The sequence below is a fragment of the Heptranchias perlo genome, chromosome 44 (genome assembly GCF_035084215.1).
Source record: "Heptranchias perlo isolate sHepPer1 chromosome 44, sHepPer1.hap1, whole genome shotgun sequence".
Taxonomy (NCBI): domain Eukaryota; kingdom Metazoa; phylum Chordata; class Chondrichthyes; order Hexanchiformes; family Hexanchidae; genus Heptranchias; species Heptranchias perlo.
In genome coordinates, this window is record NC_090368.1 from 829,831 (window position 1) to 854,270 (window position 24,440).

General features: G+C 58.7%; 1 protein-coding gene across 1 annotated transcript in view; it reads left to right on the plus strand.

Moving 5' to 3' along the window:
• Positions 1-23,942, plus strand: part of LOC137306554 (myotubularin-related protein 10-B-like) — a 24,737-nt gene extending 795 nt beyond the window's left edge. Inside the window, exons 2-16 of the mRNA XM_067975830.1 lie at positions 3,579-3,639; positions 5,996-6,132; positions 7,984-8,056; positions 10,354-10,484; positions 12,382-12,472; positions 13,189-13,339; positions 15,649-15,736; positions 15,821-15,909; positions 17,474-17,598; positions 17,979-18,057; positions 18,260-18,330; positions 19,321-19,493; positions 20,179-20,349; positions 21,125-21,388; positions 21,836-23,942. Of these exons, the coding sequence (XP_067831931.1) occupies positions 3,579-3,639; positions 5,996-6,132; positions 7,984-8,056; positions 10,354-10,484; positions 12,382-12,472; positions 13,189-13,339; positions 15,649-15,736; positions 15,821-15,909; positions 17,474-17,598; positions 17,979-18,057; positions 18,260-18,330; positions 19,321-19,493; positions 20,179-20,349; positions 21,125-21,388; positions 21,836-22,351 (2,220 nt within the window). The 3' untranslated portion in view covers positions 22,352-23,942. The remainder of the gene's footprint in view (positions 1-3,578; positions 3,640-5,995; positions 6,133-7,983; positions 8,057-10,353; positions 10,485-12,381; positions 12,473-13,188; positions 13,340-15,648; positions 15,737-15,820; positions 15,910-17,473; positions 17,599-17,978; positions 18,058-18,259; positions 18,331-19,320; positions 19,494-20,178; positions 20,350-21,124; positions 21,389-21,835) is intronic.
• Positions 23,943-24,440: the final 498 nt, after the last annotated feature.

The following is a 24,440-nucleotide window of genomic DNA, read 5'->3' on the forward strand; positions in this document are numbered from 1 at the left end:
TCGGGTGTGGGTGGAGACTCGCCCTGTCCCGGGTGTAGTGGGGGTTCGGGCGTGGGAGGGGGCGCGCCCTGTCCCGGGTGTAGTGGGGGGTTCGGGCGTGGGAGGGGGCTCGCCCTGTCCCGGGTGTCGTGGGGGTTCGGGTGTGGGAGGAGACTCGCCCTGTCCCGGGTGTAGTGGGGGTTCGGGCGTGGGAGGGGGCTCGCCCTGTCCCGGGTGTAGTGTGGGTTCGGGTGTGGGTGGAGACTCGCCCTGTCCCGGGTGTAGTGGGGGTTCGGGTGTGGGTGGAGACTCGCCCTGTCCCGGGTGTAGTGGGGGTTCGGGTGTGGGTGGAGACTCGCCCTGTCCCGGGTGTAGTGGGGGTTCGGGCGTGGGAGGAGACTCGCCCTGTCCCGGGTGTAGTGGGGGTTCGGGTGTGTGAGCAGACTCTCCCTGTCCCGGGTGTAGTGGGGGTTCGGGTGTGTGAGGAGACTCGCCCTGTCCCGGGTGTAGTGGGGGTTCGGGTGTGTGAGGAGACTCGCCCTGTCCCGGGTGTAGTGGGGGTTCGGGTGTGGGAGGAGACTCGCCCTGTCCCCGGGTGTAGTGGGGGTTCGGGTGTGGGAGGAGACTCGCCCTGTCCCGGGTGTAGTGGGGGTTCGGGCGTGGGAGGGGGCTCGCCCTGTCCCGGGTGTAGTGGGGGTTCGGGCGTGGGAGGGGGCTCGCCCTGTCCCGGGTGTAGTGGGGGTTCGGGTGTGTGAGGAGACTCGCCCTGTCCCGGGTGTAGTGGGGGTTCGGGTGTGGGCGGAGACTCGCCCTGTCCCGGGTGTAGTGGGGGTTCGGGTGTGTGAGGAGACTCGCCCTGTCCCGGGTGTAGTGGGGTTTCGGGTGTGTGAGGGGACTCGTCCTGTCCTGGGTGTCGTGGGGGTTCGGTTGTGTGAGGAGACTCGCCCTGTCCCGGGTGTAGTGGGGGTTCGGGCGTGGGAGGGGGCTCGCCCTGTCCCGGGTGTAGTGGGGGTTCGGGTGTGGGAGGAGACTCGCCCTGTCCCGGGTGTAGTGGGGGTTCGGGTGTGGGTGGAGACTCGCCCTGTCCCGGGTGTGGGAGGAGACTCGCCCTGCCCCGGGTGTAGTGGGGGTTCGGGTGTGTGAGGGGACTCGTCCTGTCCTGGGTGTCGTGGGGGTTCGGTTGTGTGAGGAGACTCGCCCTGTCCCGGGTGTAGTGGGGGTTCGGGCATGGGAGGGGGCTCGCCCTGTCCCAGGTGTAGTGGGGGTTCGGGTGTGGGAGGAGACTCGCCCTGTCCTGGGTGTAGTGGGGGTTCGGGTGTGTGAGGAGACTCGCCCTGTCCTGGGTGTGGGAGGAGACTCGCCCTGTCCCGGGTGTAGTGGGGGTTCGGGTGTGTGAGGAGACTCGCCCTGTCCCGGGTGTAGTGGGGGTTCGGGTGTGGGTGGAGACTCGCCCTGTCCCGGGTGTAGTGGGGGTTCGGGCGTGGGAGGGGGCTCGCCCTGTCCCGGGTGTAGTGGGGGTTCGGGCGTGGGTGGAGACTCGCCCTGTCCCGGGTGTAGTAGGGGTTCGGGTGTGTGAGGAGACTCGCCCTGTCCCGGGTGTCGTGGGGGTTCGGGTGTGTGAGGGGACTCGCCCTGTCCTGGGTGTCGTGGGGGTTCGGTTGTGTGAGGAGACTCGCCCTGTCCCGGGTGTAGTGGGGGTTCGGGCGTGGGTGGAGACTCGCCCTGTCCCGGGTGTAGTAGGGGTTCGGGTGTGTGAGGAGACTCGCCCTGTCCCGGGTGTGTGAGGAGACTCGCCCTGTCCCGGGTGTAGTGGGGGTTCGGGCGTGGGTGGAGACTCGCCCTGTCCCGGGTGTAGTGGGGGTTCGGGTGTGTGAGGAGACTCGCCCTGTCCCGGGTGTAGTGGGGGTTCGGGTGTGGGTGGAGACTCGCCCTGTCCCGGGTGTGTGAGAAGACTTGCCCTGTCCCGGGTGTAGTGGGGGTTCGGGTGTGTGAGGAGACTCGCCCTGTCCCGGGTGTAGTGGGGGTTCGGGTGTGGGTGGAGACTCGCCCTGTCCTGGGTGTAGTGGGGGTTCGGGTGTGGGCGGAGACTGTACCAGGTGTGTGTGTCTGTGATATGACCCAGGATTAAGCCCGCGCGCGGCCTGCTCTGTAACTCAGCTCTGAAGAGTCAGTGCACTCTGTGCTCACACAGTGACGCCACTCTGCCCTTGTGGATTGTTTTGTTTTGTCTGTTGCTGAGCATCGAGCACTGGACGATGGGTCTGTGTGTAAGTCCTCACTCGATAGATCCCCGGCCCACCCTCCCCATCTCCCCTAACAGTGCTGCACAAGCACTGACTGCACTTCAGATCCTCACGCAAGGGGGCATTCTTCATGTGTTGGCCCTGGTGGTGAGTGTCAGCATGCTGTTTAACTGTGGAAGGCATCACTCAACCACTCGATCCTGTCAACGCCCGTTACCTTTCCAGCAGAAGCCGGAGCAGGAACCCTGGCTGATTTCCCCCTCTCTCTAACCCAGGGGTCACTGGACAGTGATCAGGAGCAGGAACCCTGACTGATTTCCCCCTCTCTCTAACCCAGGGGTCACTGGACAGTGATCAGGAGCAGGAACCCTGGCTGATTTCCCCCTCTCTCTAACCCAGGGGTCACTGGACAGTGATCAGGAGCAGGAACCCTGGCTGATTTCCCCCTCTCTCTAACCCAGGGGTCACTGGACAGTGATCAGGAGCAGGAACCCTGGCTGATTTCCCCTCTCTCTAACCCAGGGGTCACTGGACAGTGATCAGGAGCAGGAACCCTGGCTGATTTTCTCTAATTTTGGAAATTATTGAGGAGTGGAAATCAGGATTTTCCACCTTCCTTGGTTTCACCCCCAACCTCCCACATGGCAAAGTTGAAAGGGACTCTGTTTCATTCTGTTTTGACCCTCTCTGGTCCAAAGCTGAATTTCTCGAGCGACGCCAACACTGATCGTCAGATTTGGGAGCTGTGATATGGGTTCACACCAGCAGCTTTCAGTTTGCTTGGCAGCTGATCAGACTGTCTACGATGTTGTACTTAACATGGCAGGTTCTCAGTACAGTCATGTTTAGTGTGTGAAATTTCAGCAGGACTGGTGGGTACAGGTCTGTCACTGTATAACACTGGGGTACAGTACTGGTGGGTACAGGTCTGTCCCTGTATAACACTGGGGTACAGTACTGGTGGGTACAGGTCTGTCCCTGTATAACACTGGGGTACAGTACTGGTGGGTACAGGTCTGTCACTGTATAACACTGGGGTACAGTACTGGTGGGTACAGGTCTGTCCCTGTATAACACGGGTACAGTACTGGTGGGTACAGGTCAGTCCCTGTATAACACTGGGGTACAGTACTGGTGGGTACAGGTCTGTCACTGTATAACACTGGGGTACAGTACTGGTGGGTACAGGTCTGTCACTGTATAACACTGGGGTACAGTACTGGTGGGTACAGGTCTGTCACTGTATAACACTGGGGTACAGTACTGGTGGGTACAGGTCTGTCCCTGTATAACACTGGGGAGAGGGGTGAAAGGTCTTGTCTCACTGACTCAGTAAGAATGTTTTGTTTATTACAGGACGGAGTGAAATCTTTCTATGAGATGAGTGATCTGATCGTGGGGGTCAAACTGCTGCCCGGTAAGGAGGAGTCGTCTGTGTTTGAGGGGAGTCGGCCCCAGGGTGCGTCCGAGGGTTGTGGGCTGGGGATTAGGGGCAGTTTCTCAGTCCGAGGGCTGGGGATTAGGGGCAGTTTCTCAGCCCGAGGACTCTGGGCTGGGGATTCGGGGCAGTTTCTCAGTCCAAGGACTGGGGATTGGGGGCAGTTTCTCAGTCCGAGGGCTGGGGATTAGGGGCAGTTTCTCAGCCCGAGGGCTGGGGATTAGGGGCAGTTTCTCAGCCCGAGGGCTGGGGATTAGGGGCAGTTTCTCAGCCCGAGGGCTGGGGATTAGGGGCAGTTTCTCAGCCCGAGGGCTGGGGATTAGGGGCAGTTTCTCAGCCCGAGGGCTGGGGATTAGGGGCAGTTTCTCAGCCCGAGGGCTGGGGATTAGGGGCAGTTTCTCAGCCCGAGGGCTGGGGATTAGGGGCAGTTTCTCAGTCCGAGGGCTGGGGATTAGGGGCAGTTTCTCATTCCGAGGGCTGTGGGCTGATGGTAGTTTCTGCCTCAGGCTCTCCGAGAAGGAGGTTGGAGAGTCTGAGGTTCCCCAGGAACAGGGGCCGAGGGGGACAGTTCCTTCTCTGCACCGAGTTGCAGCTCAAACCTTCCCCCTCTGGCACTCTCTGATCTGTGTGTTTCCAGCGGTCTCTGTTTCTGTTTCAGTTTTTCTCTTACTTTGAAGGACAGATTATTTAATTGTTTACCCCTTGTTTTGGACGTACCACGTGCCTGAGTGACTCCCCTGGCTCCATGTCCTCCAAACCCCACTGACTGGGCGCTGGGATTTAAATTCCTTTCTGTACTCAGTGACCTGCCCTCAGGGTTACTGTGTAATTTGTCTGGAGTCTCTCAGTCCTGCCCTTGTCTATTATTACTCTTTCTGTGTAATTTTGGGTCCCATCCAATTAACATCTTGAAAGCACTGAGTGCCTATAAATATCCTGGCTGTGTGTTAAAGTCTGAGGTCAGCAGCCACCAGAGAGCTCCTCGTCCTGTGACTGTACAGTTTGTGAAGTTAAATGTTTAAAAGCACAGCCATGGAAGTGACTGGGCAGTCCCACCCTTAACTCTGGAACCAAAGTCACACTGAGCCTCTCAAGGTCCCTTGAATTTGTTTTAAAACAATCTGACAACTCTTAATGTTGTCATATGTGACTCAGTGGGTGACATTGCCCCCTCTGAGTCACAAAATTGTGGCTCCAAATCCGACTCCATGGCCTTCAGCTCATAATCAGGGCTGACACTCGGAGGGAGGGAGGGCCGGTGCCGAGGGAGCGCCGCCCGGTCGGAGGGTCAGTGCCGAGGGAGCGCCACCCGGTCGGAGGGTCAGTGCCCAGGGAGCGCCACCCGGTCGGAGGGTCAGTGCCCAGGGAGCGCCACCCGGTCGGAGGGTCAGTGCCCAGGGAGCGCCACCCGGTCGGAGGGTCAGTGCCCAGGGAGCGCCACCCGGTCGGAGGGTCAGTGCCCAGGGAGCGCCACCCGGTCGGAGGGTCAGTGCCCAGGGAGCGCCACCCGGTCGGAGGGTCAGTGCCCAGGGAGCGCCACCCGGTCGGAGGGTCAGTGCCGAGGGAGCGCCGCCCGGTCGGAGGGTCAGTGCCGAGGGAGCGCCGCCCGGTCGGAGGGTCAGTGCCGAGGGAGCGCCGCCCGGTCGGAGGGTCAGTGCCGAGGGAGCGCCGCCCGGTCGGAGGGTCAGTGCCGAGGGAGCGCCGCCCGGTCGGAGGGTCAGTGCCGAGGGAGCGCCGCCCGGTCGGAGGGTCAGTGCCGAGGGAGCGCCGCCCGGTCGGAGGGTCAGTGCCGAGGGAGCGCCGCCCGGTCGGAGGGTCAGTGCCGAGGGAGCGCCGCCCGGTCGGAGGGTCAGTGCCGAGGGAGCGCCGCCCGGTCGGAGGGTCAGTGCCGAGGGAGCGCCGCCCGGTCGGAGGGTCAGTGCCAAGGGAGCGCCGCCCGGTCGGAGGGTCAGTGCCGAGGGAGCGCCGCCCGGTCGGAGGGTCAGTGCCGAGGGAGCGCCGCCCGGTCGGAGGTACTGTCTTTTGTCTGCCCTCTCGGGTGGGTGTAAAAGATCCCACGGCCACTATTGGAAGAAGAGCAGGGGGAGTTCTCCCTGGGGTCAATATTCATCCCTCAATCACTACTGTCAATTGGCCATTCATGTTATTGCTATTGATGGGATCTTGCTGTGCACAAAATGCAGCTCGATGGGCCCAGGCTGCTGCGTTCAGGTCAGGAAATGAGCTGAGGTTCATTGAATTCTGGGGGACTGGAGCTTCGGGGCTTTTGCTGCTGATCGACTGGGGGGGGCTGTGCATATTCTACTAACCCCCCCCCCCGCTCTTGGTCTTCCAGGGGAAAAGGTCAAAGGTGAAGCCACGAGCGTTAGAAAGTGCGACTCGTGCAGGAAGCTGAGGAAATCGATCGCAGGGAAGCTGCTCTGCACCAACTTCCGAGTGATCTTCGTGCCGGTGGAGACCAGGATCTCCGAGGTGAGGTGTCGTGTCCCACCATCCCTCATCCCCCGTCTGTCCCCGCATGGGGAGCACTCTCGCCTCGGAGTCACAAGCTCGTGGGTTCAAACCTGCTCCAGGGGCTCGAGCTTCATAATCCAGGCTAACCTTCCCGGGCAGTGCTGAGGGAGCGCCGCACTGTCGGAGGGTCGGTACTGAGGGAGCGCTGCACTGTCGGAGGGTCGGTACTGAGGGAGCGCTGCACTGTCGGAGGGTCAGTACTGAGGGAGCGCTGCACTGTCGGAGGGTCAGTACTGAGGGAGTGCCGCACTGTCGGAGGGTCAGTACTGAGGGAGCGCCGCACTGTCGGAGGGTCAGTACTGAGGGAGCGCCGCACTGTCGGAGGGTCAGTACTGAGGGAGCGCTGCACTGTCGGAGGGTCAGTACTGAGGGAGCGCTGCACTGTCGGAGGGTCGGTACTGAGGGAGCGCCGCACTGTCGGAGGGTCAGTACTGAGGGAGCGCCGCACTGTCGGAGGGTCAGTACTGAGGGAGCGCCGCACTGTCGGAGGGTCAGTACTGAGGGAGCGCTGCACTGTCGGAGGGTCAGTACTGAGGGAGCGCTGCACTGTCGGAGGGTCAGTACTGAGGGAGCGCTGCACTGTCGGAGGGTCAGTACTGAGGGAGCGCTGCACTGTCGGAGGGTCGGTGCTGAGGGAGCGCTGTACTGTCGGAGGGTCAGTACTGAGGGAGCGCTGCACTGTCGGAGGGTCAGTACTGAGGGAGCGCTGCACTGTCGGAGGGTCAGTACTGAGGGAGTGCCGCACTGTCGGAGGGTCGGTGCTGAGGGAGCGCCGCACTGTCGGAGGGTCGGTGCTGAGGGAGCGCCGCACTGTCGGAGGGTCGGTGCTGAGGGAGCGCCGCACTGTCGGAGGGTCGGTGCTGAGGGAGCGCCGCACTGTCGGAGGGTCGGTGCTGAGGGAGCGCCGCACTGTCGGAGGGTCAGTACTGAGGGAGCGCTGCACTGTCGGAGGGTCAGTACTGAGGGAGTGCCGCACTGTCGGAGGGTCGGTGCTGAGGGAGCGCCGCACTGTCGGAGGGTCAGTACTGAGGGAGCGCCGCACTGTCGGAGGGTCAGTACTGAGGGAGCGCCGCACTGTCGGAGGGTCGGTGCTGAGGGAGCGCCGCACTGTCGGAGGGTCAGTACTGAGGGAGCGCCGCACTGTCGGAGGGTCAGTATTGAGGGAGGGCCGCACTGTCGGAGGGTCAGTACTGAGGGAGCGCCGCACTGTCGGAGGAGACATTTAACTGAGGCGGCCGTCTGACCTCTCTGGTGGGTGTAAAAGATCCCATGGCCACTATTTTGAAGAAGAGCAGGGGGAGTTCTCCCCGGTGTCCTGGGGCCGATATTTATCCCTCAACCAACATCATTAAAAACGATTATCTGGTCATTATCACAGTGCTGTTTGTGGGATCTTGCTGTGCGCAAATTGGCTGCCGTATTTTCGACATTACAACAGTGACTACACTTCAAAAAGTACCCCATTGGCTGTAGAGCTCTTTGGGACGTCCCGAGGTGGTGAGAGGCCCTGTGGACTCCAAGTCTTTCTTTGGTCCTGTTCGTGATCTGTTCACAATGTTCTGGAATGTTCTGCGATTCGTCCCGAGCCGCTGATTTGAGTGAGAAGATTGTGTTCTTCCTGTGAAGAGGGAGTTTTCATACTGTGGACTTGGCCTCAGTCACACCGGCACCGTCCAGCCAGGAGTGAGGGAGCCTCTCATCCCATCAGTCTGGGCTGCCTTGAAATCCAGGCCCCAGTCCCACAGTGTGTCTCGGGGCAAAGTCGCCCTGCTCTGTGTGACCTGACTTTGTGATAATGTCTCTGTTCAGGTGCCCTGTGATCGGACGGTGCTGCTCGGGGAGAACGACGTGGCCCTGACTTGTATCGACCGTGTTGTGGCAGGTGAGTCTGGCACTGAATCGCAACCCGGTGATCGACCGAGAATCCGACCGTGCAGAGTGAGGCCATTCAGCCCATCGCGCCTGTGCCTGCTCTCTCCCGTCAGTCCCCCCCCGCCCCCCCCTGCTCTCTCCCGTCAGTCCCCCCCCGCCCCCCCCTGCTCTCTCCCGTCAGTCCCCCCCCGCCCCCCCCTGCTCTCTCCCGTCAGTCCCCCCCCGCCCCCCCCCCGCTCTCTCCCGTCAGTCCCCCCCCGCCCCCCCCCGCTCTCTCCCGTCAGTCCCCCCCCGCCCCCCCCCGCTCTCTCCCGTCAGTCCCCCCCCGCCCCCCCCTGCTCTCTCCCGTCAGTCCCACTCCCCCCCCCCCCCCCCCTGCTCTCTCCCGTCAGTCCCCCCCGCCCCCCCCTGCTCTCTCCCGTCAGTCCCACTCCCCCCCCCCCCCCCCCCCTGCTCTCTCCCGTCAGTCCCACTCCCCCCCCCCCCCCCCCCCCTGCTCTCTCCCGTCAGTCCCACTCCCCCCCCCCCCCCCCCCCCCTGCTCTCTCCCGTCAGTCCCACTCCCCCCCCCCCCCCCCCCCCCCTGCTCTCTCCCGTCAGTCCCACTCCCCCCCCCCCCCCCCCCCCTGCTCTCTCCCGTCAGTCCCACTCCCCCCCCCCCCCCCCCCCTGCTCTCTCCCGTCAGTCCCACTCCCCCCCCCCCCCCCCCCCCCCCCTGCTCTCTCCCGTCAGTCCCACTCCCCCCCCCCCCCCCCCCCCTGCTCTCTCCCGTCAGTCCCACTCCCCCCCCCCCCCCCCCTGCTCTCTCCCGTCAGTCCCACTTCCCCCCCCCCCCCCCCCCCCCTGCTCTCTCCCGTCAGTCCCACTCCCCCCCCCCCCCCCCCCCCCCCCCTGCTCTCTCCCGTCAGTCCCACTCCCCCCCCCCCCCCCCCCCCCCCCTGCTCTCTCCCGTCAGTCCCACTCCCCCCCCCCCCCCCCCCCCCCCCTGCTCTCTCCCGTCAGTCCCACTCCCCCCCCCCCCCCTGCTCTCTCCCGTCAGTCCCACTCCCCCCCCCCCCCCCCCCCCCCCCCTGCTCTCTCCCGTCAGTCCCACTCCCCCCCCCCCCCCCCCCCCCCCCCCTGCTCTCTCCCGTCAGTCCCACTCCCCCCCCCCCCCCCCCCTGCTCTCTCCCGTCAGTCCCACTCCCCCCCCCCCCCGCTCTCTCCCGTCAGTCCCACTCCCCCCCCCCCCCCCCCCCCCGCTCTCTCCCGTCAGTCCCACTCCCCCCCCCCCCCCCCCCCCCCTGCTCTCTCCCGTCAGTCCCACTCCCCCCCCCCCCCCCCCCCTGCTCTCTCCCGTCAGTCTCCCCCCCCCCCCCCCCCCCCCCCTGCTCTCTCCCGTCAGTCCCACTCCCCCCCCCCCCCCCCCCCTGCTCTCTCCCGTCAGTCCCACTCCCCCCCCCTGCTCTCTCCCGTCAGTCCCACTCCCCCCCCCTGCTCTCTCCCGTCAGTCCCCCCCCGCCCCCCCCCTGCTCTCTCTCCCCAGAGCCCCGCAAATTTTTCCTTTTCGAGTATTTCTCCAATTCCCCTTTTGAAAGTTATTATTGAATCTGCTTCCACCGCCCTTTCAGGCAGCGTGTTCCCGATCAGAACAACTCACTGCGTTTTTTAAAAAAATGTTTCCTCCTGTTGCCTCTGGCTCTTTTGCCGATCACCATAAATCTGTGTCCTCAGTTTCTCATAATTTATTCGATCAAAACCCTTCATGATTTTGAAAACCTCGATCAAATCTGCTCTCAACCTTCTCTGTTCAGAGAACAGCCCCAGCTTCTCCAGTCCATCCACGTAACTAAAGTCCCTCATCCCTGGAATCATTCTAGTAAATCTCTTCTGCACCCTCTCTAAGGCCTTCACATCTTTCCTAAAGTGCGGTGCCCAGAACTGGACACAATACTCCAGTTGTGGGGGTGAATTCTGAGCCTTGCTCTGCTGGTATTGTACTGATCCACAAGGAGCTTTCACCCTTGCTCCTCTTAGTTGCCCCATCTCAGGCGGGGAGGTGGGAGGTTCATTGCCCCAGGGTTATGTCGGGGAAGGGGAGGAGCCCATCAGCCAGGGTTCGTGCCCCCCGACGCTCAGGGCCTCCCGAACGTGGAGACTGAGGCCAGTCTGTAACCCCTACTGGCTGAGATCAGCTCACAGTAGTGAGGGGGGATGGAGCCTGGGGTCTTGGTGATCTGTGTGGCTCAGTCCCTGGGGGTGGGAGGGGGGGGTAAACCAGTGTCTCCAGTCTCCGGAGGGCTGACTGTGTTTATTTTGTGTTTTTCAGTAACCAGCTCGAGGACCAAGGTGCTGACAGCCTCCTCCAGCCTCAAGTTCCACCCCCAGCAGCTCCTGGTTTACTGTAAGGATTTCCGGCTCTTACACTTCCAGTTTGAGCAGGATTCTCGCGCTCGAGAGGTAAGGCCAGGCCCCGCCCCATCGTCGTCTCCCCCTCCCCTCTCGCTTCCTGCTCTTGCTCAGCCCCCTGACACCGACTCCCCCCGACTCCGACCCTACGAGACCCTGACCCCGCTGACCCTCCCTGCCCACTGTGCGAACAGGTCCCAGGCTCTGTGATAAGGGAGGGGTAATGGTCACTCACTGTAACTGTACAGAGTCTCTGTTTATTCAGGGTGAGGGTCACTCACTGTAACTGTACAGAGTCCCTGTTTATTCAGGGTGAGGGTCACTCACTGTAACTGTACAGAGTCCCTGTTTATTCAGGGTGAGGGTCACTCACTGTGTAACTGTACAGAGTCCCTGTTTAATCAGGGTAAGGGTCACTCACTGTAACTGTACAGAGTCCCTGTTTATTCAGGGTGAGGGTCACTCACTGTGTAACTGTACAGAGTCCCTGTTTATTCAGGGTGAGGGTCACTCACTGTGTAACTGTACAGAGTCCCTGTTTATTCAGGGTGAGGGTCACTCACTGTGTAACTGTACAGAGTCGCTGTTTATTCAGGGTGAGGGTCACTCACTGTGTAACTGTACAGAGTCCCTGTTTATTCAGGGTGAGGGTCACTCACTGTGTAACTGTACAGAGTCCCTGTTTATTCAGGGTGAGGGTCACTCACTGTAACTACAGAGTCCCTGTTTATTCAGGGTAAAGGTCACTCACTGTGTAACTGTACAGAGTCCCTGTTTATTCAGGGTGAGGGTCACTCACTGTGTAACTGTACAGAGTCCCTGTTTAATCAGGGTGAGGGTCACTCACTGTAACTGTACAGAGTCCCTGTTTATTCAGGGTGAGGGTCACTCACTGTAACTGTACAGAGTCCCTGTTTATTCAGGGTGAGGGTCACTCACTGTGTAACTGTACAGAGTCCCTGTTTATTCAGGGTGAGGGTCACTCACTGTGTAACTGTACAGAGTCCCTGTTTATTCAGGGTGAGGGTCACTCACTGTGTAACTGTACAGAGTCCCTGTTTATTCAGGGTGAGGGTCACTCACTGTGTAACTGTACAGAGTCGCTGTTTATTCAGGGTGAGGGTCACTCACTGTGTAACTGTACAGAGTCCCTGTTTATTCAGGGTGAGGGTCACTCACTGTGTAACTGTACAGAGTCCCTGTTTATTCAGGGTGAGGGTCACTCACTGTAACTACAGAGTCCCTGTTTATTCAGGGTAAAGGTCACTCACTGTGTAACTGTACAGAGTCCCTGTTTATTCAGGGTGAGGGTCACTCACTAACAGTACAGAGTCCCTGTTTATTCAGGGTGAGGGTCACTCACTGTAACTGTACAGAGTCCCTGTTTATTCAGGGTGAGGGTCACTCACTGTGTAACTGTACAGAGTCCCTGTTTATTCAGGGTGAGGGTCACTCACTGTAACTGTACAGAGTCCCTGTTTATTCAGGGTGAGGGTCACTCACTGTAACTGTACAGAGTCCCTGTTTATTCAGGGTGAGGGTCACTCACTGTGTAACTGTACAGAGTCCCTGTTTATTCAGGGTGAGGGTCACTCACTGTGTAACTGTACAGAGTCCCTGTTTATTCAGGGTGAGGGTCACTTACTGTGTAACTGTACAGAGTCCCTGTTTATTCAGGGTGAGGGTCACTCACTGTGTAACTGTACAGAGTCCCTGTTTATTCAGGGTGAGGGTCACTCACTGTAACTGTACAGAGTCCCTGTTTATTCAGGGTGAGGGTCACTCACTGTAACTGTACAGAGTCCCTGTTTATTCAGGGTGATGGTCACTCACTGTGTAACTGTACAGAGTCCCTGTTTATTCAGGGTGATGGTCACTCACTGTGTAACTGTACAGAGTCCCTGTTTATTCAGGAGGGTAAGGATTATTTTTTGTTGATTCCCCACAGATAATCCCCCTGATTGCTCAGAGTTGTCAACCAGCATCTCCTCGAGAACTGTTTGTGTTTGATTTTGCTCTGGAAATGTCACGCAGCTCAGGTTAGTTTCAATGCCTGGCCACTCCACCGAATGTTCGGGAGAATTTCGGGTTTCAAAGTAGGTTCAGTGGTGCAGTTAGTCAGTGTTGACATTCCCTCACGTCTGTGTGTGTGTATCTCTCGGCCTCACTCTCTGCGCCTGCCTGTCTGGCTCGGCCTCACTCTCTGCGCCTGCCTGTCTGGCTCGGCCTCACTCTCTGCGCCTGCCTGTCTGGCTCGGCCTCACTCTCTGCGCCTGTCTGTCTGGCTCGGCCTCACTCTCTGCGCCTGTCTGTCTGGCTCGGCCTCTCGCTCTCTGCGCCTGCCTGTCTGTCTCTTGCTCTCTGCACCTGCCTGTCTGTCTCTGTCTCTCGCTCTCTGCGCCTGCCTGTCTGGCTCTGTCTCTCGCTCTCTGCGCCTGCCTGTCTGGCTCTGTCTCTCGCTCTCTGCGCCTGCCTGTCTGGCTCTGTCTCTTGCTCTCTGCGCCTGCCTGTCTGGCTCTGTCTCTCGCTCTCTGCGCCTGCCTGTCTGGCTCTGTCTCTCGCTCTCTGCGCCTGCCTGTCTGGCTCTGTCTCTCGCTCTCTGCGCCTGCCTGTCTGGCTCTGTCTCTCGCTCTCTGCGCCTGCCTGTCTGGCTCTGTCTCTCACTCTCTGCGCCTGCCTGTCTGGCTCTGTCTCTCACTCTCTGCGCCTGCCTGTCTGGCTCTGTCTCTCACTCTCTCTGTCTCCTTTTTCACAGATCCCAGGCTAGTTAACGCTAACCAGGAGGAGGACGTTTATCCGACTCGAATGTTTGAGAGTCTCTCGGACTGGGAGAGTGAGATTGTTCGGACCGGAGCGCTGGGCTGGAGAGTCAGCCTGGTTAATGAGCGGTTTGAAGTGTCGGCCAGGTACTGCCACTGGAAGAAGACGCAGAATTCCCTCAGCAGCTTCACAGTTTAATATCATTGATCTTTTAAAGTGTGTTCCCAGCTCGGCCCCGGCCGGTTTCCACAGTGAAAGGGAAAGGAGAGTCTCTGGGGCTGGGTGTGTGCAATAATGTGCTCACTGATTCGTTGTGACAGGACATATTATTCCTGTAACGAATAAAAATGATTCTGCAGTGATGGGATGTTCCCCCCGGGTAACTGTCAGTCATACTGGAGTTAGTGCAGAGTCCCGACACAGTGTCCCTGAGATCAACCTGGTATTTCTGTGTGTAGTAAATTTTGAGATTTTTTTTTATTAGAGGGAGTCAGGTCTGTCTCAGGGTTAGAGAAGGAGAGAGAGAGATGGAAACATTTGAGTATTGGCATTCAGCAGTCCCAGGACAGGTGAGGCATAAAATACACCCGTACCCACCAGTACTGTACCCCAGTGTTATACAGTGACAGACCTGTACCCACCAGTACTGTACCCCAGTGTTATACAGTGACAGACCTGTACCCACCAGTACTGTACCCCAGTGTTATACAGGGACAGACCTGTACCCCCCAGTACTGTACCCCAGTGTTATACAGAGACAGACCTGTACCCACCAGTACTGTACCCCAGTGTTATACAGTGACAGACCTGTACCCACCAGTACTGTACCCCAGTGTTATACAGGGACAGACCTGTACCCACCAGTACTGTACCCCAGTGTTATACAGTGACAGACCTGTACCCCCCAGTACTGTACCCCAGTGTTATACAGTGACAGACCTGTACCCACCAGTACTGTACCCCAGTGTTATACAGGGACAGACCTGTACCCCCCAGTACTGTACCCCAGTGTTATACAGAGACAGACCTGTACCCACCAGTACTGTACCCCAGTGTTATACAGTGACAGACCTGTACCCACCAGTACTGTACCCCAGTGTTATACAGGGACAGACCTGTACCCACCAGTACTGTACCCCAGTGTTATACAGGGACAGACCTGTACCCACCAGTACTGTACCCCAGTGTTATACAGGGACAGACCTGTACCCACCAGTACTGTACCCCAGTGTTATACAGGGACAGACCTGTACCCACCAGTACTGTACCCCAGTGTTATACAGGGACAGACCTGTACCCACCAGTACTGTACCCCAGTGTTATACAGGGACAGACCTGTACCCACCAGTACTGTACCCCAGTTATACAGTGACAGACCTGTACCCACCAGTACTGTACCCCAGTGTTATACAGGGACAGACCTGTACCCCCCAGTACTGTACCCCAGTGTTATACAGGGACAGACCTGTACCCACCAGTACTGTACCCCAGTGTTATACAGTGACAGACCTGTACCCACCAGTACTGTACCCCAGTGTTATACAGGGACAGACCTGTACCCACCAGTACTGTACCCCAGTGTTATACAGGGACAGACCTGTACCCACCAGTACTGTACCCCAGTGTTATACAGGGACAGACCTGTACCCCCCAGTACTGTACCCCAGTGTTATACAGGGACAGACCTGTACCCACCAGTACTGTACCCCAGTGTTATACAGTGACAGACCTGTACCCACCAGTACTGTACCCCAGTGTTATACAGTGACAGACCTGTACCCACCAGTACTGTACCCCAGTGTTATACAGGGACAGACCTGTACCCACCAGTACTGTACCCCAGTGTTATACAGTGACAGACCTGTACCCACCAGTACTGTACCCCAGTGTTATACAGCGACAGACCTGTACCCACCAGTACTGTACCCCAGTGTTATACAGGGACAGACCTGTACCCACCAGTACTGTACCCCAGTGTTATACAGGGACAGACCTGTACCCACCAGTACTGTACCCCAGTGTTATACAGGGACAGACCTGTACCCACCAGTACTGTACCCCAGTGTTATACAGGGACAGACCTGTACCCACCAGTACTGTACCCCAGTGTTATACAGGGACAGACCTGTACCCACCAGTACTGTACCCCAGTGTTATACAGGGACAGACCTGTACCCCCCAGTACTGTACCCCAGTGTTATACAGGGACAGACCTGTACCCACCAGTACTGTACCCCAGTGTTATACAGTGACAGACCTGTACCCACCAGTACTGTACCCCAGTGTTATACAGGGACAGACCTGTACCCCCCAGTACTGTACCCCAGTGTTATACAGGGACAGACCTGTACCCCCCGCCAGTGACGGACACGGGTGGTCCCACCCCCCCACCCAGAGACTCTTTCTTTTCCCCACCAGCTGCTATAACCTGATTTTTGTGTCACTTTGTTTTCAGCCTCTCTAAGGTTCTTGTGGTTCCGCAGAAGATTCTAGACCTCGATATCAAGAAAGCCTGTGCTCATTTCAACGAGGGCCGGATTCCGGTGAGTGACGGCCGTGCGAGGCCTGAGTGTTCTGGAATTTTCTTTGTTTTCTGGCTGTAACTGGCGTTTGTTTAATTTCCGCAGAGGTGGCAGTGGCGTCATCCTGGGGGCAGTGATCTCCTGAGGATGGGTAACTTCCAGAGTAACACGTGTGCACAGAGAGACGGAGTCAGGTAGGAGTGAGGGGAGTGGTCAGATACAGAGTAAAGCTCCCTCTACACTGTCCCGTCAAACACTCCCAGGGTCAGGTACAGGGTTAGATACAGAGTAAAGCTCCCTCTACACTGTCCCGTCAAACACTCCCAGGGTCAGGTACAGAGTTAGATACAGAGTAAAGCTCCCTCTACACTGTCCCATCAAACACTCCCAGGGTCAGGTACAGAGTTAGATACAGAGTAAAGCTCCCTCTACACTGTCCCATCAAACACTCCCAGGGCAGGTACAGGGTTAGATACAGAGTAAAGCTCCCTCTACACTGTCCCATCAAACACTCCCAGGGCAGGTACAGGGTTAGATACAGAGTAAAGCTCCCTCTACACTGTCCCATCAAACACTCCCAGGGCAGGTACAGGGTTAGATACAGAGTAAAGCTCCCTCTACACTGTCCCATCAAACACTCCCAGGGCTGGTGCAGGGTTAGATACAGAGTAAAGCTCCCTCTACACTGTCCCATCAAACACTCCCAGGGCAGGTACAGGGTTAGATACAGAGTAAAGCTCCCTCTACACTGTCCCATCAAACACTCCCAGGGTCAGGTACAGGGTTAGATACAGAGTAAAGCTCCCTCTACACTGTCCCATCAAACACTCCCAGGGCAGGTACAGGGTTAGATACAGAGTAAAGCTCCCTCTACACTGTCCCATCAAACACTCCCAGGGTCAGGTACAGGGTTAGATACAGAGTAAAGCTCCCTCTACACTGTCCCATCAAACACTCCCAGGGCAGGTACAGGGTTAGATACAGAGTAAAGCTCCCTCTACACTGTCCCATCAAACACTCCCAGGGCAGGTACAGGGTTAGATACAGAGTAAAGCTCCCTCTACACTGTCCCGTCAAACACTCCCAGGGCCAGGTACAGGGTTAGATACAGAGTAAAGCTCCCTCTACACTGTCCCATCAAACACTCCCAGGGAAGGTACAGGGTTAGATACAGAGTAAAGCTCCCTCTGCACTGTCCCGTCAAACACTCCCAGGGTCAGGTACAGGGTTAGATACAGAGTAAAGCTCCCTCTACACTGTCCCGTCAAACACTCCCAGGGCAGGTACAGAGTTAGATACAGAGTAAAGCTCCCTCTACACTGTCCCATCAAACACTCCCAGGGAAGGTACAGGGTTAGATACAGAGTAAAGCTCCCTCTACACTGTCCCATCAAACACTCCCAGGGCAGGTACAGCACGGGTTAGATACAGAGTAAAGCTCCCTCTACACTGTCCCATCAAACACTCCCAGGGCAGGTAAAGCACGGGTTAGATACAGAGTAAAGCTCCCTCTACACTGTCCCGTCAAACACTCCCAGGGCAGGTACAGGGTTAGATACAGAGTGAAGCTCCCTCTACACTGTCCCATCAAACACTCCCAGGGCAGGTACAGCACGGGTTAGATACAGAGTAAAGCTCCCTCTACACTGTCCCAGGGCAGGTACAGCCCACTCCAGCCACCCTGTGACAGTCGATCAGTTGATTTATGAGCTTTATTGTCCAATCTCTACGTCTTGTGATGATTTTTTCCCTCTCTAGTAAACTGGAGGACTTGTTGTATGGAGCCCAGAGTAAGCTGGTGATCGCTGACCTGGCAGATGAGCTGCCAACTCCGCCTGAAATCCAATTGGCCTACAACAAACTGAAAAATCTCTGCACTTACGGTAAGTGTAAATCTCCCCCCCAATTAAAATCCCCGCTCACCAAAATCTCTCTCTTTTCCTCCCCCCTCCCATGATGAGCAGTTGAGGATTTTCCCATTTCAATCCCTACTTTTCTTATGTCCGATTGTGAACCAGAGATTTATTCAGGAACGGAACGAACCTCGGACCGGTGAGATTAACAGTCCCCCCGCTGGGTGAGGGTGGAGACCCTCTCCTGTCCTTTCCCTCGGACCCTCGCTCTGTGCTTACTCCGTGTTTGCCCTCTTCAGTCTGTGCTATTTGCCCCGCTCCCCCCCGCTCCCTCCCCTCCCCCCGGTTCCCGGTTCCGTTACTCCAGGTTTCCAGTTTCGTGCCCTGTGATTTTATTTCTGTTTTTTCAGAGTTTCCCACTTCTTTCCGGGATTCAGATGAGAAATGGCTCTCGACACTGGAGGGAACCCACTGGCTGGAGTATGTGAGGTACGTGGACCCCGCACCGGGGGGCGTGAGGGGGGGGCGCGGACCCCGCACCGGGGGGCGTGAGGGGGGGGGGGCGCGGACCCCGCACCGGGGGGCGTGAGGGGGGGGCGCGGACCCCGCACCGGGGGGGCGTGAGGGGGGGGCGTCAGTAAAGAAGCTGAGGGGCTGATTCCGATGGTTTATTTTCTCTCCTCCCCCTCAGATTGTGTCTGAACAAGGCCAGTGAAATCTCTGCTCTCCTCACTAACCAATGTCTGACGGTCGCTCTGCAGGGTAAGGCCCGTTGCTATGGATACCGGTGTACAAATATTCTGCCAAGTCCAATGTGTCCCAGGATCTCAAAACTGGAAGCAGCTATTCCCCCTCCTGGGGTCGGGGTCCCCTCCTCTCCTGAAGGTGCTGACTTGGGGGGGATATAGGGAGCAGATACTCGGGCTGTGGATAATCGGGGGAAGATGGGGAGCAGATACTCGGGCTGTGGATAATCGGGGGAAGATGGGGTGCAGATACTCGGGCTGTGGATGATCGGGGGAAGATGGGGTGCAGATACTCGGGCTGTGGATGATCGGGGGAAGATGGGGTGCAGATACTCGGGCTGTGGATAATCGGGGGAAGATGGGGTGCAGATACTTGGGCTGTGGATAATCGGGGGAAGATGGGGAGCAGATACTCGGGCTGTGGATAATCGGGGGAAGATGGGGTGCAGATACTCGGGCTGTGGATGATCGGGGGAAGATGGGGTGCAGATACTCGGGCTGTGGATGATCGGGGGAAGATGGGGTGCAGATACTCGGGCTGTGGATAATCGGGGGAAGATGGGGTGCAGATACTCGGGCTGTGGATAATCGGGGGAAGATGGGGTGCAGATACTCGGGCTGTGGATAATCGGGGGAAGATGGGGTGCAGATACTCGGGCTGTGGATGATCGGGGGAAGATGGGGTGCAGATACTCGGGCTGTGGATAATCGGGGGAAGATGGGGAGCAGATACTTGGGCTGTGGATAATCGGGGGAAGATGGGGAGCAGATACTTGGGCTGTGGATAATCGGGGGAAGATGGGGAGCAGATACTTGGGCTGTGGATAATCGGGGGAAGATGGGGTGCAGATACTTGGGCTGTGGATATTTGGGGGGATATGGGGAGCAGATACTGGGCTGTGGATACTCTGGGTGGGGGGGTGGATATGGGGAGCAGATACTGGGCTCTTATCTCTGGCTGACTCTCTGAAGGCAATGATACCAACACAGGGCGTTGTTTCCACAGAGACAGACGATCGAGACCTCTCCTGCCTCGTCTCCTCACTGATCCAAGTGATGTTGGACCCACTGTGTCGAACCATCGTGGGTTTTCAGAGCCTGGTCCAGAAGGAATGGCTGGGGGCGGGCCATCGATTCAGTGACCGATTCAATCACCTGCGGACAACTGACAAGGACGAGGTGAGTCTGGGGAACACAACGTCCGTCAGCAGTGGGACTGGACAGAGGACCGACAGAGGGTTTTGGAGAGTCACTGATGCTCCTCCCCTGCCTCGGAATTCCCCATCGATCCCGCTCTGATCCCGCTCTGATCCCGATCCGGTGCCGTGGACATTGAGTGAAGGTCTCACTCCCACAGGAACAATGCAGCGGATTGGCGACAGCACCGACCTTTCACCTCTGGGACATGAGCACAAAGCCAGCACAGACTGAGTCTCTGCTCTCCACTGTAATGGGAGAACACATGGGGAGCTTTACTCTGTATCTAACCCATGCTGTACCTGCCCTGGGAGTGTTTGATGGGACAGTGTAGAGGGAGCTTTACTCTGTATCTAACCCTGTACCTGACCCTGGGAGTGTTTGATGGGACAGTGTAGAGGGAGCTTTACTCTGTATCTAACCCTGTACCTGACCCTGGGAGTGTTTGATGGGACAGTGTAGAGGGAGCTTTACTCTGTATCTAACCCTGTACCTGCCCTGGGAGTGTTTGATGGGACAGTGTAGAGGGAGCTTTACTCTGTATCTAACCCTGTACCTGCCCCGGGAGTGTTTATTCCAGGTACACTCTTGGCTTATCTCAATGCCTGAAATCTCATTTATAAACTCTAGCTTTTACTCCTGGTTTAATGCTGTTTGTTTTTCCCAGTCTCCGGTATTCCTGCTGTTCCTGGACTGTGTTTGGCAATTGTTGGACCGTTACCCGGTTTCCTTCGAATTCACAGACACCTACCTGATGGCGATTCACGACAGCACCCGCCTCCTGCTCTTCGGGACCTTTCTCTTCAACTGCCAGCGGGAACGAGCGAGAAACCAGCAGGTGAGGGCCCCTCCTGGAGGGGGGGGGGGGGGGGGAGGGCCCCTCCTGGAGGGGGGGGGGGGGGGAGGGCCCCTCCTGGAGGGGGGGGGGGGGGAGGGCCCCTCCTGGAGGGGGGGGGGGGGGGAGGGCCCCTCCTGGAGGGGGGGGAGGGCCCCTCCTGGAGGGGGGGGAGGGCCCCTCCTGGAGGGGGGGGAGGGCCCCTCCTGGAGGGGGGGGAGGGCCCCTCCTGGAGGGGGGGGAGGGCCCCTCCTGGAGGGGGGGGAGGGCCCCTCCTGTCGGGGGGGGGGGGAGGGCCCCTCCTGTCGGGGGGTGTCGGGGGGGGGGCCCCTCCTGGGGGGGGAATATTCTGATATCGGGCCCTTGTCCGATGGTTTTTTGTGGTGAGCGTCGCCGCCTGGTGGCAGGAGATGGATTTGCAGCTCATGGTGACCCCAGGGTCACTGGGCAGAGCAGAGAGACCCTGAGGGAGAGGGAAATAGGGGGAGAGACTGCTCGACGTCCCCCTGGCCGACGGGCCCGGCAGCCCCTTCCAGTCAGTCCGTGATTTCTGATCTGACCAGTTGGAAGTTGGAGGCTCATCTTCTCATCGTGGGGGAGAGGGATGGACAGGGGGTGTTCTGGATGAAGAGTCGATGTTTTGTACCCTCTCCTCGCTGGGATCAAGGCGGCCAGGCTCTTTGTATTGAATTCCAGTGATGTCTCTCTCGTGCTCCCTCGCTCCCTGTGTGTGTGTGTGTGTGTGTGTGTGTGTGTCTCACACTCTCTCTGTCTCTAGGTTCTCTCTGCTGACCCGAAGATCCAATCGACTCACTTCTCCAATGGCTGGCAGCTGCCTCGAGGCTCTGAGAGGGATGAGCAGGTAGTACTGAAAGGCGGGTTCTTCAAGTGGGAGGAGAGGAGCTGCCCGTTACCCTCGGTCTGGGACTGGTCACTCCAGTTTGGGGCAGAGCACCAGGTGTTGTTCAGGAGTGCCCTGTATGGTGCTGACCCTCAGTTCCCAGTCCAGAACGGGGCCTCCCAACACTGCGCTGCAGACAAGGTGAGTCTGACTGAGAACCGACATCCCATCCACTCCCAGACATCCTGGTAACTACCTCGTAACCTGTGGTAACACCCGGCGGGAAATGGGAGTGGGGGGAGAGGGATACAGGGCAGGGTTCCTGCTCCTGATCACTGTCCAGTGACCCCTGGGTTAGAGAGAGGAGGAAATCAGCCAGGGTTCCTGCTCCTGATCACTGTCCAGTGACCCCTGGGTTAGAGAGAGGGGAAATCAGCCAGGGTTCCTGCTCCTGATCCAGTGACCCCTGCTGGGAAGTGTGTTTGCGGATGTCAGGAGGTTCCCCACGCGGTCGAATATTCCGCTGCCTGCAGGGTGGGCGTGGTTCGTGGACCCCGGGGGGGGGGGGGGAGGGGAGGGGAGTTGAGCGGTGGGGGTGGGGAGATGGAGAGCAGCTCCCTGTTTAACTCTTGTCCCCCTGTGTTTCAGGCTGACTGTTGCCCCTTGAGGTCAGTGCTGGTCCTGACCAAAGGTGGACTCATGGCCCCCGCCCAGCTCCTGCCCTGGAGGAACGTGTCTGTGAGCAGGAGACTCACCAAATGGAGCCAGTCCCTGGACAGTCTCCTGGAGATCGAGCAGCCCCTGAAGAGCCCGGCCGGCCCCTCCCTGGACCCAGCTCACCTGCCCCTCCCTCCCATCCCGGGGCCCAGGATCTGTCTGTGGAAGGGGTGTTACCTGCGCTGGGTGGAGGAGGGGGGGATTCCACAAGGGGGGCCTGAGGCCGCGTACAGCCGGCTCTCCACACTCTCCGCCGAGATCCACTCTCTCCGACAGAGGCTGCATCAAGAAGCCGATCGACGCAACGCAGCCCCCAATGGGCTGGATCACCAGGGCAACCGCATTCCCCCCCGGAATTCCCCCCGAGACCCTCCCCCCGCCTGCAGGAGCGAGACGAGTACCATGGAAATGGCCTTCTCCAAGTTCCTCAGCAGTGCCATGCGATAGCCCCCGACCCCTAACCCTGACCCTTGCTCCCCGACCCCTGACCCTTGTTCCCCTGACCCCTTGTTCCCCTGACCCCTTGTTCCCCCGACCCCTTGTTCCCCCGACCCCTTGTTCCCCCGACCCCTTGTTCCCCCGACCCCTTGTTCCCCCGACCCCTTGTTCCCCCGACCCCTTGTTCCCCCGACCCCTTGTTCCCCCGACCCCTTGTTCCCCCGACCCCTTGTTCCCCCGACCCCTTGTTCCCCCGACCCCTTGTTCCCCCGACCCCTTGTTCCCCCGACCCCTTGTTCCCCCGACCCCTTGTTCCCCCGACCCCTTGCTCCCCCGACCCCTTGTTCCCCCGACCCCTTGCTCCCCCGACCCCTAGCCTTGCTCCCCCGACCCCTAGCCTTGCTCCCCCGACCCCTAGCCTTGCTCCCCCGACCCCTAGCCTTGCTCCCCCGACCCCTAGCCTTGCTCCCCCGACCCCTAGCCTTGCTCCCCCGACCCCTAGCCTTGCTCCCCCGACCCCTAGCCTTGCTCCCCCGACCCCTAGCCTTGCTCCCCCGACCCCTAGCCTTGCTCCCCCGACCCCTAGCCTTGCTCCCCCGACCCCTAGCCTTGCTCCCCCGACCCCCAGCCTTGCTCCCCCGACCCCCAAGCCCTGACCCTTTGCTCCCCGACCCCTTGCTCCCCCGACCCCTAGCCCTGACCCTTTGCTCCCCCACTCACTGGTCCTTAATGGTTTTTAATTTAATGTTTTGAGATTTGTGCAGACTGATGTGAAAAAAAGGTACGAATTAAATTTCCTGCGTTTATTATGAAAAGAACACAGCGGCGGGAGGGACTGGAGGGAGCGGGAGTTCAGGCCGGGCTGGGGTCGGTCCGCGGGCTGGGGTCGGTCCGCGGGCTGGGGTCGGTCCGCGGGCTGGGGTCGGTCCGCGGGCTGGGGTCGGTCCGCGGGCTGGGGTCGGTCCGCGGGCTGGGGTCGGTCCGCGGGCTGGGGTCGGTCCGCGGGCTGGGGTCGGTCCCCGGGCCCGCGCTCTCTCTCTGAACAGGGGCGGGGTTCAGTGTTGCACGTTTACTCCCCCAGATCAGAGGGTGAACACTGGGGACCCCCTGAAACCCACTCCCCAGACAGCTGCGGCCTGAACTCTGACTGGGGGGGGGCCGGGGGGGTGAGGGGGGGATTTAAGGGGGTGGTCACTGAGGCAGATGATGGAGAGATCCCCCCCCCCCCCCCCCCAATAGATTTCAGTCGACCTGGGCTAGGCTATGATGCCCTCCATAGCCAAATAGCTGGATGATGCTCATGGTCAAGGTACTGGGGGGGTGGGGGCAGCTTCGGGGGAGGGGGAGATTCGAGTCTGGTGAATTTGTCAGTCCCAAGATGCTGCTCCCTCCCGTCACGGAACGAAGGGGGGAACGGGGGGCTGTGAATGGCCAGGGGATTGGATGTTGGGGTCCGATGCACTTTGCTTGATTCCGAGAGGCTCCGGTGCTGTGACCTGACCTGCAGACTGCTTGTAAATATTTTGTACTGTAACTCAATTTAACGGAGACTCGATATTTTTTGACACAATAATAAAATATAGTTTTAACACTGCATAAAGCTGACTTTGTGACTGATGTAACTGTGGGACAAGCAGGCTGGAATCTAATCGAGGGGTTCGGGGGGGTTTATATATAGAATAACAGATACCCGGGAGTGAGTTACAGGCTGGAATCTAATCGAGGGGTTCGGGGGGGTTTATATATAGAATAACAGATACCCGGGAGTGAGTTACAGACTGGAATCTAATCGAGGGGTTCGGGGGGGTTTATATATAGAATAACAGATACCCGGGAGTGAGTTACAGACTGGAATCTAATCGAGGGGTTCGGGGGGGTTTATATATAGAATAACAGATACCCGGGAGTGAGTTACAGACTGGAATCTAATCGAGGGGTTCGGGGGGTTTATATATAGAATAACAGATACCCGGGAGTGAGTTACAGACTGGGAATGAATTGAGACTATTGGTTTTAAAAGCTTATTGATTGCAGGAGAAAAGGGAGACTGAGAGAGGTGTTGTAAAGTCTTGAGATCCTGCAATCAGCCTTGGGTTCA